The sequence below is a fragment of the Aquila chrysaetos genome, chromosome 1, assembly GCF_900496995.4.
Source record: "Aquila chrysaetos chrysaetos chromosome 1, bAquChr1.4, whole genome shotgun sequence".
NCBI classification, from domain to species: domain Eukaryota; kingdom Metazoa; phylum Chordata; class Aves; order Accipitriformes; family Accipitridae; genus Aquila; species Aquila chrysaetos.
Window position 1 is genome coordinate 15,980,241 of NC_044004.1, and position 15,044 is coordinate 15,995,284.

Here is a 15,044-nt window from a genome sequence, read left to right on the forward strand (position 1 = left end):
AAAAAAGATTCTGGCAATAATACCAGGTTCTATTTTTAATACCTGTGTATAAAATGTAACATAAAATGCTGAAGCTCTAGTTAGGAGAAGTGACATTTGATTTCAATGGGTCCCTCTGTTGAAAAAGACAAGTACTGAAAGAACAGGTGTTTAGTTGCAAAATAAAACTGTTTCATTTCAGGGTAGTGTTGGCTGACTGTGAATAAATCTAACCTAATACTATTTATTTCTTGAGGCTGGTAGTAAATTCACAAGTGAAAATATAATCTAGTAAGATTACATTTTAAATTTTATACTTTGTCACAAATGTGAACAGAAAGGAGCCAAGTCCCTTTCACTATGCTAAACTACTTTAATGCATGCGAGAAAAATACTTTACCAACTGTCTGAGCATATTTTAGAGAACTTCAGGTTTTAGACAGCCCTGGGGGAGCGGAGGGGAAGTTTCCTACTGACATCTGCATAGAATGTAAAATATATAATTAAAAAACCCTAAGGTATATACTAAAGTTTACAGACCAATGCTTTCCATATAATAAATAAAATGTCCATCATTGATTAGATTCATACACAGAGTAAAATACAACCTATTTTTACAAGTTTATTTACAAAGTGTATTAGTAGGCCGAGGGGTGCCTCATGGGTTGGAAGCATCTGCATTAGCATGTCACATTGGGAAACCCCAACTTTCCAAGTCAGTGATAAAATATATAACTACTTTGTTTTTCATTCAGATACAAAGTAAACTTATTTTTCATCTGAAATAAATGTACATAATATTCTGTATAAACAATAGTTTATAAAGCTGTTTAAAATGTAACTTAAAAGTACTGCATTGATTAACTTAGAGCTCTGAAACAAGCACGTGCAAATCCCTTTGCTTTAAAAAAAATAGAAGCACAGATGTTTTTTTTCTTTTGACTCTTCCATGAACAGTACTAGCTGGTAAAGATTATCGTTTCGCTTTCTTTACTGGTGTCTCCTCTGTTTTCTGCTGGCCTTTTCTCCGTACCACTGTTGGGCTGTCTTCCCTTTTACGCTTGGTAGACTGCACCTTTAACCTGAAAAGCATTATTAATAATTATTTTAACAATGGTAGGACCTGTAAAACAAAAAGGGTCATCAGGCACAATCCTGTTTAGAGAATGGAACTTCATTGTCCATCTCTGATGAATTACCAGGACATATTATTTAAAAGCTCACTGCTAAAACATTATATACCAGCACAGACCATAGGGAGACCTTGCACACTCCCATCACATCTTAGCAGGGTACTGCATACTAATTCTGTTTTTGCAGAGTGCTCCAGATGTAGAATTTGGGGCTAGAGCTCTACTCCTTCCTCCTCTTTCTTTTGGAAAGACTTGTGGATTACAACAGAACATAATGAACTACATTATCTTGTACCCTGTCTCACAAAGACAAAAGAAAAGCAATAGTGGCTTAAGTCTCACATATACAAGTCCACCACATTTCAGCTGCAACCAATTATAAATGTGGCTTAAAATCCTGGCCATTCATAACCATGCAAAGTAATTAACATGAGGTGAACTGTGACAGCTGATCAGTGCATGACACATATTTCTGAGGTTCAGTTTGAAGACATTGCCACATTTCAGAGTGGCTGACAACTAAATGTATTTGGCATATAACCCATTTTACAGGTAAACTACAAGATGAATAGCAACTGTACATCCTATTTATTACTCCCTTGGGATTTTACACTGTGATCTCAACTTTAAAAATTAAAATGAACCAGGGAAGGAGGTAAAGGGAAGTATTTTCAAAACTTGATATAAGGACTCTCAGAGTTTCTTCTCTTATCAGCTGATCTTAGAAGGAACTTTGAAGCATTAGAATCATGTCATCATATATTGCTTTAACCTGAACTACAGCTGCTCTTCCCCCCCCTTCAGGAATCACAGCTCAAGTTAAAATACTGCATAACAGCATTTTCAGCTTCTCCCAAGAGGTTTCTGAGGATGGAAAGAAAAAAATTCTAGTCTTCCAAAATGTTAAAGAAAGAAAGAAAAAGAAAAAACATAAACAGAAGAAAATCCTTTAAAAGCTTTTAAATATCACAAGAGAAAGAACAGAGCAAAGCTAGACTGCTGTTCAGATTTTGAGGCAATATACTACATATAAGGAAGGGATCAATGTAGTAGCTTCCAAAACAAATAATAGCAGCGGATTCAACTTTAATACTTACTGTGTCAATGGAGGAGATTTATTAATTTTTGTATCACTTGGAGATCTTTTTTTTGCCGCTAGGTTCTGCCGTTTTCTAGGAGAAACTGAACTTGGACTGCTGCCTTTAGAAGTTGCACGTGTGGTTGGCTTGCTGGGCTGCTTTCTGTAATACAAAAGAATGATGAATGTATACATAACAAAACACTTTTACCAAGGCACTTTCTTCTTGCATTCCAAGTGCAGAAAATTAAGACTGCACAGTATTTGCAACAAGTAAATCAAAGTTGCCAAAAGAAACAGTGAAAAAAAACATTTGCATGCTTCAAGACCCAAACTGCAATGCCAAGCTGTGTATTTTCATATCAAATGTAGAATCAAAAGGCTACTTTACTGACAATCTTTAGTATTTAACTAAATAAAAATCCTAGTTCCAAATCTGCAATAATTCTGGTACATAAGTGTCCACATTTTAAAAAATAGCTTGTAGTACAGACAGAAAAACAAAAGAAACAAAGGCAAACAGGCTGCAGAAGAAAAGAGAATTTGCTTATCCAGTGTAAAGAAAGAACTCATTAGCTTCAGTATCCACCAGTTCAGGAACATGAAAAACTAGTTACTGGCAATCAACTTCATATAATGGAAAACAGGTTACTGAAGTCAGAAAACCTGATAATCCAACAATGCTGAAGATGAAGCAGCCGCCCCTTCCACAGATTTCCAAAGGCTACTTATAAAATGCAGACTGTCTGCAGCACCTTAAAGTAGAGATGTTTTGTAACAGTCAGAGCTAGAAAGATAGCACTGGAAATCTAAGACACAAAACACACACACATCTATAAATAAAAAAGTAGATGTTTCCACAAGCAATCAGAATGAAAACACTAATATCTGAACTTTCATTACAATTTTAGAGTTAACAATTACATAAGACTAAAGGAAGCCCCTCTGCCTTTACCAAAACAAAGCTGTTGTTTGCAAAGTGGTAGTGGTAAACCTTCACAGTTTTTATTTAAATAAAGACTACATAACTACTTTCTGATTCAGCTCTGAAATTATGAATTCAAAAGCATACTGTGAACAGCGCTTCAAATAAGCCCCAAAGGCTAACATCATATGATACCTTAGGAATGAAGTAAATCCAGTGAACTTACAGAAATCTCACCATGAACATAAAAAACAAAGCCTGGACTCCAACTCTGTTCTGGAAGGCAGCAACATAAATTAAAGCTTCCAAAAGCTGATATCTATCTCTGTTTGTGGAAACAAAGTCAAGAGGATGAGCTCTGCTATAATTCAGTTTGCCTACAAAAAGGCAGACCTATGCTAAGGGAGACGAACGGCTTCTTGAAAACAGAACTCTTGCTACCACACTAGTCTTTTGCAGTAAGATTGCTTTCTGAGCTTGCAGATCACCATATTACAAATGAGATCCCCCAGTGCTGCAGATTGATATATTTAACTTGGATAATATTTGGAAAAAGAAATGGACATGGGAAATTACATTTTCACCGCGTTCCAAATCCAAATATCAAATGGCAAATTGCACAGCCAAGTCAGAGGTCCCTTTTTAAGTATCAGAACTAAGTGTCCTTAGACCCACCTTCTGAGACATCACTAGGATGAAGACTGCCAACAGGATCAATTCTTACCTTCTGACATATTCAAGTATGTCTTTTGAGACCCTAACAGTTTCCCCACCTCCCCTTTTGTCTCTTCATCCCTAGAAGAGTGGTACTAGAATTAGAACGAAAATTATTTGGGAAGCTCTCATTAATTTAAAAAAAAAAAGCCAAAAACCACAAAAAACCCCCCCACAAGCAACAAAAAACCCCCAAAACCCACAACAGCTAAGAACAATGTAGAAAAAAACCTGCTATTGGTGTCTCTACACACAGTTACCTTTGAGCCTCTAATCTTGTGGCTGATCTAGTTGTGGCCCCAGAATGTGCTTCATCATCTTCCTCACCATCTTCTTCCTCACCTTCGTCCTGCTCTTTTAGTTCGTCTTCAGAAGATGTTAATTTCCGACGTTTTCTTTCTGGCTCCAGTGTTTCTGTCCATGTAAAATTTTACACATGTGCTATAATTTTCCAAAAGCCCTCCAAAAGGATATGGACACTTAGTTTAGAAAAGGTATTCTATTCACAAATCCCATTTTAAGTAAGTAATTTTCCATTTCCTTTATGCTTCAACATTTTTAATTCACACTTGTTTGACTTAATCTTGCTAACACATTCACCATAGTTTACTTATGCAGCTCATAGCCAGAATTCGTAGAAAATTCATGACGCTTTATAGAAGCATCTGGGATGTAGCAATTCTGACATGAGATTACAGTAATTTACACATATTTACATAATATTTACACTAGCTGTAACTCAATGATTTTTCCTCAAGAAAGGAAAATTGAATAAAGCTTATCTTGTTGCTATTAGTAAACAGAAAGGCACAGTAATATGTTCTCATTCTGTTAGCAGTAGAAGTTTCATGTTTTTACCAGTTTCCTCTGATTGAACCAGAGAACGCCTGGGCTTTCTTCCCCTTTTACGCAAAATCATTTCTGCTTTCTCAGCTTCATCTTCCTGAAAAAATAAAATGGAAGCAAGTAAGGCAAGAACAATTTAATTTAAATAAAAGACAGACATTTTTCCTTACATATGGATTATAAACTTACAAATTAAAATGGCTGCACTTACATTTGTTGTTTCTTTCTTATCAGGTATGTCTGTACCTACAAAGAAAGGAAAGAACAAAACTTAATCCCGAGCTTCAAATCTTTTGCCAATCAGTTTAAAAAGGAGTTCTTTCAAACTCTCTCAACTTCGCATAAACATCACAGAAGCTCAGAAAACATTTAAAGTCTATATCTAATTTAGAATATGGTTTTGTTGTATTTTGTTATACACAGAGACTGGGACAATGATTAATTTTTAAGTAGTAAGGCTTTATAAGACTGACATTATTTATTGCTTTGTTGCATATGCTGTTTTGTTTTAATGGAAATGCAAAAGTTACTTACCCCTTTTAATTACTGTCAACCAATTACAGAATCACAGAAAAATTTAGCTTAGAAGGGGCCTCTGGAGGTCATCTAGTCCAACCTCTTGTTCAAAGCATGGCTAAATTAATTGATCTGATCCTACTGCTCAAGATCTTGTTCAATCCAATTTTGGAAGTCTCCAAGAACACGGTCCCTCCAGGCAATCTGTTCTAGTGCTTAACCATGCCCATGGTGAAGCACCAAGATGGTTGTAGCTCAAAAAGACAATATTTAAACCTGTCTAAATACCTGGCATGCAAATTATGTGACTTCCTCTGTTGAACCACTTTTTACTTTCAATTCAGTACTTCTTACAGACTGGCCTGTGCATGTTAAAATACATTTATAACCCTACAACCTGTGTTTCAATCTGGCCTCTCTCCATGGTAGATGCTTACCACTTCTACCCTGACTAACTCTATGATAAGAAAGATTATTTTACAAAGCTTTTGAGCTTTGTCAAATGGAATTATCTGCAAAACTGCAAGGATAAAAATCCTTGGAAATAGGAGAGAAGCAACCTAAGCAAAAGCAAGTTTTTATACTTTTTTTCCCCTTCCATAAAATTGCTGCCTATTTTTGTTTTCTGAAAGCAACACAAAAGACAACAAGCTCTAAACCCATCACCAATTAGACTCATAGAACAAACAGAAGAATGTCAATGCAACGGATCAAAAATAGATCTCAAAGAGCAGAAGCATATTCTAAAATTCACACACAAGTTTTCTGCAGCTCCTTTGTTAAGGTTATGAGGAAAAAAATTTACACCAAAGCGAATGAAATAAAATGCAAAGATGTTTAACTATTCAATAAAGAAATGCAATAAAACATAGAATTGACCACTCTTTTAAGTATTTTACACAAAATAAGTCTAACATATAACCAACATTTAGTAGTTCTGTTGTGTTCAAAAGATAGCGACTTCAAAATTCTGGTAAGTTTTGGCAAATTTGTAGCAAAATGCTTTTTGATTGAAAAATACTCCATGTGAGTACAAGACATGCCTTTCTTAAGAGATAGAACACTGTCTTTACCACATGAAAATGTAGTACTTTTGCCTCAAGATAAGTATAAAAATAATAAGGTATAGTATTTTAAAATCTTACTAACTTTACAGCAGCAACTGCTGATAAGCGCAAAATTTTAGTTTCAAGTTCAGTGTCAGTGTTACGGGAGGATGCTGCCTTCAGAAACCAGATATCTCTTAACTGCATGAGTTGTACTGACTGAAAAGAAACTCTCTGCTTCCCACTCTATACGTGAGTCTGTCCCTATTGCAAACCCTTGTGCAGAGCACCCAAAAATTACCAGAATAAGTGAACTGCACAGAGGGATTCCACTTTTCTTTTCACTGCCAGAGGTTTTCAACTCCTTTTCTCACATGAATGGTAACATATGATGAAAAGTTTAACAGGGTATTTCATCCACTTTATACACTCTTAACATTGCTGTGACATCAACAGCCTTTTACCTGGAAAAAAAATGTTGCTTAACACACTAAACTAAGCTTTAAGTACTCAGTCGGATGTCTGTCCTTTTGAATAAAAGCAAACCAGAATGCACTTTTATACCTTTCTTGCATTCTTGTCTGGTCTCTTTGCAGTTGACAGAAACCAAGTACCACACAACCAGCTAACCCTTTAGAGACAATTCTGAAGCGTATGGATTAAAGCTGAGATTTTAAAAAATGTGGAGAAAATAGGAAATGGTCCGTATGTGCAGTACAGCCAGATCAGAAACTCTGTAGAAACCTAATCTTTTGGAAACTCCAGAAGATTTGTTTTGAAGACTTGTTTTCTCAGATCTGTTGCATGAATGTTTGTATTTGTTTACAAACCATTTTTTAACTTGCCTTTCAGGTTCATCTGCTTCCTGAATGGATTTAAAAGTCTATTTTATGAATGGTCACAATTAAAAAGACACATTTAAAGAACCAGGGCAGTTCAGACTCCATACATGTGAAAAATTAACTACACCATCTAAAATTCACCAAAGTTTGACCGCCTACAAATGACAGGTTTGAATAGGAAAGAGAAATACAAAAGTATCTCTTTATTTGACTTTACTTTGAAGCACGAGAAATACATTTCTGAGTAAAGTTAAGCAATCATCTTCTAAAGATCTTACAGCAGTTGTGAAAGGGGAAGGAAATATCCCCTCAAGCTACCACTAAGCTCTTTAGACACATATCCACAGATAATCCATTAACTGAACAAAATTTGAGTTTTTCCTACATGTATTTTAAAACAGTTAATGTAGTAAGTGTGATTGATAGTCATTGTATGAAAGAAAATAAGCAGAAATGGAAAACAGTCACTAAAAACCAGTTTGATGGGGTACCTACCTGCCTCTGAAGCTCTGCCATGTGCCTATCCACACAAACAAATGATCTGGTATATTCTGCAATGCATTATTCAGCACTTAACAGTGCTGCTGCATCTTTGAAATAAGTTCTTATCAAGCTGCTCTTTTTTAAATTAAAAACTCAATAGGAATTCAGGACAAGTCTTCACTGTTCTGTTTACTCAGATATTTTCACGTGTTGATAATACTGACTGTCAGGGATGATGTTTAGGAAGAACCCATGTGATTTTCTTGAAAACTCTTATCTATTTCTTTCATCTTTGTTTATTTGTTAAAGCAGATATCATTTGCTTACCTGTTTGAGGTGTTTTTCCTCTACTCGCAAAGATAGGAAACTGCAGCTGCAATTAAAAAAGAGTGGGTTTTTTAATTTAAAGAAAATCAGAAAAATCCAGGATTGTATTACACAGACACAGAAACTTGCTCCCATTCATAGTATAACATATCTGCAAGTCTAGATAGCGTGAACATTCTAATGAGCATACAGAAAGTTTGTACTGAGTTTCTTAACAGTAGTATGCATTTTTCCATTTATGATAAATATTTGAAATTAGTCAAATCAGCCCATAAACAAAAGAAATCATAGCAGTTTCAGTAACCTAACTGACACTAAAGTCATTGCAATAAAAGACACAAAGTTAAATTGAAATACGTTTCCGAAAACTTAATTATTAACAATACAAAAAAGTTTAGTTCAGTCACTTTATGCAATCACATACACAGATTTGCAGAATTATAAATCACCAGAATTTTGTATTTACTCAGAATAAGAAACAGCTATGTACAATTACGTAATCTCCTATAATGATTGTCCAAAAATCCAGTTGCTTTCATCACTGAACAACTACACTAGGATGTCTACACTTCCTTTGAAGTGGCAACATGTTCTCAAAGCAGCCTAGGGGAAACTGTCACACAAAGATAATATCTCACCTTACACAACCATTATCTCAGATGGAGGACAGATACCGCTCCTCCTGGAGCCAGCCTGTAACTCACTGACACACCAATCAGTCATCACTAAGAGGTACGAGACCTTTAAAACAGTCGAACTAGAACAAGATGATTCTGTTCCAGTACTGAGGGTGCCAAGGTACATCTATTTCTGAGGGGGATTTTAAAATTAGTTTTAATTCTTATTTGAAAAACAAGCAAACAATGTCCCCACCCCCCCCAACCAACACAAAACCCCCAAACATCAAAACCCACACCAGTTCAAATTACATTTTATTAAATTAATATTGGGGGCGAGGGTGGGAGGCAGGGGGGCAGGGGGGAAATCAATGAGGAAAGATCAGGAATTCTGAAACAAAACTCCGCCAGACCTGTAGAAGGGACAGGACTCAAAGGGCTGCCTGAAATGTTGCAGGGACAGAACAAGCAGGGACAAGAACTCCTGCTATCTATAGCCTAGGTAAATTCCCAAGACTTCTGACACCCATGCCAGCTGGCGCCTCACCAGGCAAGCAGGCAGAAAACATGAGTTTCAATACAACTTTGTCTTTAAAATCACCTCTTTTCTATGCAATAACACTGACTCTGACATACAGGAATTCCCAAGAGAGAAGCCTTCCACCAGAATAAATCCAACTAGTTGTATTCCACAAATATGCCCGATCCATTACTACCCTGTGCTGTAATCCAACTGCACTGCAGAAACACTCCCAACAGAATACTTTCTTAGCAGTGAATGTACTTCACAGGGGTTTAGAAATTCAGATATTGCTGAACTTTAAAAGACAGAGGTATGTTTCATGAGCTCTTAAGTTACTAACCAGCATGTGTCTATCTTTTGAATGAACTATACCCATTGTAATATAGATAATACAACTGCATTACACAATACTGTATTTTACAGATGTTAAGAGTTACTATGAGCTATTATTATGACAGGTTCAGTAGAGGAAAAAAAAAATCTCAAGTTTTTGAAACAAAGTCACCTTGATCTTCAGGCCAAAATTACTCTCAGCACAAATTAAAAGACATGTGTGCACATAATCAGAATTTCACTCTGCGTACAAGTATATTGCTAGCCAGTGTAACACTTAGATTTATATTAAGTATGCTGTACTAAGTTTCATACTGTTCGGTTATTTGCTGTGTTCTGACTTAATAGTATATTTTGCTTACAAAGTTCAGTTATATTAGGAGATACTATTAAGTTTTTGTTTGCTTAGACTGAACTTGATTATCAAGTTTTCCATAAGATGTTTCTGAAATACCGTTAACTGTTAAACAGATAAATGGCTCTTGAGTTACTGTGTTTAAATGCACCCAAACAAAATAAAGGCACTTACATTCCCAGTGCTCATATCAGCTTTTGACTCCCCACCTGAGGGAAGAAATATGAATTCAGAACTTGAATGTCACTATTGTCCTTGTTTTTCCACACAGGTACTATGAACTACTTACCACCAGGCTGTAGAGCTTCAAGAGGGTATTTACGAGGCCTTCCCCTTTTCCGTTTCACTATTACAGGCTGATTTTCCTATTAAAAGTAAAGAACAAAAATATTTTACTTACTGTAATTGACATTTAGCATTTGAGAAATATAACACAAAGATTGCTGCTAACTTCATAATGTGATAGTGGCAGAAGTAGTGCTCGTCAGTTTAAAAATATAGATGAGGCAGGTTTCATAGAAAGAGACGCTGCCTGTTATGAAGTCCACTGATACAGCTGAAAAGAAACAAGACCACTCCCAATTATACAAAATTCTCCGTGGCTGGCCTCAGGCACAAAGCATACCTGAGAACACAGTGCCTTCTGCCCCTGTCCCCGCAACAACTCTATCACTTGGTCTCACAAACGCTGCTGGCTTACCCTGTATATCCCACCACATCTTTTCTATCTTACAAGAACTCCAAACTTCGTATCTTGTGAGCCCCTTTTCCCAATGCCATGTAGCACAGGCTACATCTTTTAATAGTTGAGCAAGTGCTATTAAACAGTCAATATCCTAGTTAGCCCAATATACAGATTGGTGACGTTCTCTATATAAACAGGGCCTTTAATAAAAAAGGCCCCTTACTTTGAAGTTTAAGGTTTGAAAGACAAATTTAAGTAATGAATATGGTCAGATGTTTAGATCACAAATATCCCCAATCTTGGATCACAAAATCACCAATAATAGACGTTCTCCTATTTACAAGGAAAGAAGGTTAAGTGCCTCATTCAGCATTTACTCAAGTCTAGCGATGTCTTCTCCCGCAACGGATCTTAGTGACCCAAGCCTTGAGTGAACAAATGTAACAATTTATTCTTTAAAATTTTCTTCCAAATTAGAGGCAAAAAAAGCAAATGACAAAACCCAATATCTTTGAGAACTGTGTCCATTTCTAGAGGCCAGCAATAATTTTAATCTCTAGGATTCAGACATTTGTTTATGACCACCACTGTAGAGTATCACAAGTATATGCCTAAGAGATAACATAAGGAATTTTAAAATTGTTGAGTGATAATATTTTTGTAAAGCCAAGTCATATTTGCTAGGGACTAAAGTGTCCACAACTCAATTACAAGGTTTTCAGAAAACATGATTTCTATACAACGCGACTCTATAGAATTGCTTTCTATACAATTTCAAAGTGCTATTAAATGTAGGAAGGGAGTTAATTCTACTTCAATAATCAGCCACTGATGTCTTATGATCTGTGAATTTATACTTTGACACAGAACTACATGACTCTCTGGTACTTTACAGTACCAATTTATACTTTGACACAGAACTACATGACTCTCTGGTACTTTACAGTACCAAACAAAAATTTTCACAGCTATTTCTGTGTTGGGTGAAGTCAAAGTTTTAATACTGTTGTCAACAAAATACAAAGACAAAGTACTTATTTTCAGTGTGAACCTACATTATCTCAGTTAGTTAACATGAATAAGACCACTCACCTCTGGAGAATTTTCATTTGATTCTAGACCACACTTTTCCTTTTCAGACAGTTCCTGTTCGATGATAAATTCATCTTCGCACATGCAAAAAACCAAGAAGAGAGAAACTGTACACCTTTGGTTTTTTATTAGACAAAGAAAAAGGTACAAGCCACAACCTCTGCACTAAAAGCCTTATTTCATTCTGTTGCCCAAAATTCCCTAAAAACACCCATCACAAATTAACACTACTTGCCTTGTAGCAACAATATATTGGTCTGCCAGAATGCTTCCCTAACACTAGTTGAGATAGATAGGTCTTCTAATTTAAGATAAAACAAAAGCTCAAGAGGGTGACCCACTGTAAAGTGGCAAGATAGATATAAGCCACTACTCAATTTTCTCCCACATTCCACAAAACAGGAGGCTGAGGATACCAGCTCATTGCAGAACAGTTTCAGACTTATCAACATGCTCACTGGAGAGACAAAACTATGAACAGGTCAAACTAACATTAGGGAAGATACTCACACTGCTCACACAAAGACAGTTACATCAAAGCCAATATTAACACTTAACACACTGTGGAAACACCATCTTCTATTATTTATTTTAGTGCAATGAATAAGTCAACTACAACAGTGCAACCTGCACACTCTTTCCTGGTTCGTTTCTCTACAGAAACTAACAGGACTGATTTTGATGGTGAATATGTCATGTTTTTTTTCACAGAAGGACACCTCTTATTTGTGGTCAGAGTTAGGAGAAGTTCTTCTTGTCACATACCCTGATTGTGCTATTTCCCTATCCACCTGTTTATTTGCAATTAGCTTTCCTACCCAAGGTACATACTGAAGCAGTAACGGAGTGGATGGGTGATAGCACAGCAGAAACGTCAAATCTGCTCTCACCATTAAAGGAACTAGGATTAATGCATTATTTGATAGCAGTAATAGAACAGACAGCAACTAGAGAATATACGCAAGTATTTGCTGGCATCAAGTTCCTAATTTCTCTCAGAATCATTCAAATGAAAAGAAATTAGCATTCAGCATGGGTTCAGAAAATTGCCCAGAATGGGCAGTTTCACTACCTTTTTCTTCCATAGTACTTTCAGGAGGTGTATGCCTTACATCAATTTCTTTGGACACTTCTGCTGTATCACTTGAAATAACTTCCTACATGATTTTGAAACAACAAAGAAAAGAGCATCTTACCAAAAATTAAAGATCATTGTCAGTTACTTATACTAAAAAAACCCCCACCCAACCCAATACACAAGTAGTTATTTTATACATCAAGATTTTGTAATGTCTCTTAAAAACTTTGATGCCGAGAAGCTTCATCAAAATCAATGGGTGAGATACTCCCAAATATTCTGCGCGTACTCTTAAAAGGAACATCTGTTTTGTCTTGAATTCCTGTTTTGACTTAGAAGGGAGCAGATCTCAGACCAGTATGACCATGAAGATGCTGAACTGACTGGACAGCTGGGATCCAGAAATGCTCCATGTGATCCCAAGCTCCTAACTATTGTGCAAATTGGTCCACCACACCTCAAAAGGATTCAGGTGCTGTGCACACCACCACAGACTTTTTTTTTTTTTAAACTGTACTCCCCTTGAAAAGTGAATATCGTTCTATAGTCAGTTATTTTGTATTCAAGACAACGCAAAAGTAGTTTACAGTTAATAATGAAAATACCTCCCAAAATAAACTGCTATAGAAATAAAAACTTAGACTTCCATCTAATTTACATTACAATTGCAGAACATTAAAAAAAATGTTCTTGAAAATACCTTGTTGTTATCAGGTTTCATTTTGGAACACTGACTGTGTTCATCATCTTTCCTCCCATCCTGAGCAATCAGCTGGTTGCCTGCAAAAACAAACAACAGTTCAAGTGTTAAAAAGTGCCTTCTGCATTTGTCAGATTTTCATGCCACTTTTATATCAGCTCATCATTAGTGTGATTCAAAAGATTCAGAAATATGAACAGAAAGTTATGCTAACCCCTCTTCAAAAAGGGAAGACAAAACAATAACAAAAAAGAATTCCATGTTTCTTGTATGTTACGGGTGGGGTTTATTTTTTTGTTTGTTTTTAGAGACAAACTCAAAATTGAAATTTGACAGGTATCACATCAAGAAATAAAACATCAACCTTAATTTCAACTCACCCAGAGACAGAGAAAGCAGTTAATGCTATGTGAGACACTATAATGAATACAGCATGGCTTATAACTACTCATTTCATCAAATCAAAATTCTTAGAAGCAGAATAAAAACTGTTATAAAAAAAATGACATTATTAATTATCCTAATAGGTTTTTTTTTTTAAAATTGTTCTGATGCTGAAAAGACAAAAGCAGTTGAGGGCAGAGCTTGAACAGATATTACATAGTCAGTCTCATTATTATGTCAATAAAATGTCTAACTTATTTCTAAGTTAACTTTAACTTTATCTTAGAAATGTTTATGCCATTCAATAGACTGACTTGCTTCTCACTTTTTGCTTCTAAACAGAAAAAAGGTTACACTAAAACTTAGTTCTTTCCAATCTAACAGGAGGAAGCATCCAACCTCACCAAGCCTATTGAATGGCTAGATTTTCCTCTGATGATCAGCTTTCCTCAGCTTTATGTTCCTTCCCTGTGTTTTATTTCAAAAGGATAAAATTAGTAATTATTTTAAAGACAAAAAAAAGTTTCTTTGCTTTATTTTTATCAAATACATTAAGTGTAGTATTAAAAGTTGTTCTGGGAAGAACAATTGCTTTGGAGTTTGGAATTCCCCATATTCTGTTCTTTCCTCCAAAATACCATTTTATGGCCTCATCACAGTAGAATTTTGTTTTGCAGCAGAAAAGCTTTACACAAATTCATGTAGTTCTGTAACACTTACATTTTTCTTTATCCATTGTTCCTGAAGATTTACATTGTATTCCTCTAGATCTATGTTCTTCAGCTATCTGGGTATCCAAGTTTTCCACCTACACATAAAACACAATGAAAGATAACTCCTTACCTTCTTTTTTCCATAAAGTTTATAAACACAGAAGGGAAAAATTTTTCCTACTTGCTACTTTCAAGTACAACACGCATTAAAAATGGAAAGTAGCAGTATTACAACAGCAATTTATTTGTAGAGCTCAAGGAATGTTACTACTATAGGATAGCACCATGAAAGAACCTCTGACTCACAGTATTTTCAGAATTTCTAGTTGATATTTTTAATGAAAAAAGTCTCAGTTTTAATTAAGCACCCTAGTATGTGCTTTAAAAGCAGTTTATCATGGCAATTCACTCAAAATATTTTTGGATTTAAAAGGACACTCTCCTACGTGCAGCAACAGAAGTATCTTACTAGCACCAGAACTGTGGCCAGCCAACATTACAATATAGTAATAAATAAATTTACTACTCAAGTTTAAGAAACCACAAACACATTTTTTAGCTTGTCATCTGTGTTAAACGTCTTGCTTCTGCTCTCTAAGAAACACTTTACTTTCGCAACTTTCCCGCTCATCCCTTTTATACTTATAAGCTCCAAGTTCTTGTGAAATCACAGTA

The 15,044-nt window shown here is 35.6% G+C and overlaps 1 protein-coding gene across 5 annotated transcripts in view; it reads right to left on the minus strand.

Annotated features, from left to right (window-relative positions):
- Positions 1-588: 588 nt before the first annotated feature.
- Positions 589-15,044, minus strand: part of BOD1L1 (biorientation of chromosomes in cell division 1 like 1) — a 37,427-nt gene continuing 22,971 nt past the window's right edge. Inside the window, exons 14-25 of one of the 5 annotated variants that reach the window (XM_030008211.2) lie at positions 14,377-14,464; positions 13,273-13,352; positions 12,567-12,651; positions 11,495-11,568; positions 10,007-10,082; positions 9,892-9,926; positions 7,890-7,935; positions 4,887-4,921; positions 4,688-4,772; positions 4,090-4,243; positions 2,210-2,353; positions 589-1,061 (exon numbers count right to left, since the gene is read on the minus strand). In XM_030008211.2, the coding sequence (XP_029864071.1) occupies positions 953-1,061; positions 2,210-2,353; positions 4,090-4,243; positions 4,688-4,772; positions 4,887-4,921; positions 7,890-7,935; positions 9,892-9,926; positions 10,007-10,082; positions 11,495-11,568; positions 12,567-12,651; positions 13,273-13,352; positions 14,377-14,464 (1,011 nt within the window). In that variant the 3' untranslated portion in view covers positions 589-952. Of the gene's footprint in view, positions 1,062-2,209; positions 2,354-4,070; positions 4,290-4,687; positions 4,773-4,886; positions 4,922-7,889; positions 7,936-9,891; positions 9,927-10,006; positions 10,083-11,494; positions 11,569-12,566; positions 12,652-13,272; positions 13,353-14,376; positions 14,465-15,044 lie in introns of those variants that run through there. The other 4 variants (XR_003922600.2, XM_041122010.1, XR_005931966.1 and 1 more) reach the window with 4 other exon arrangements.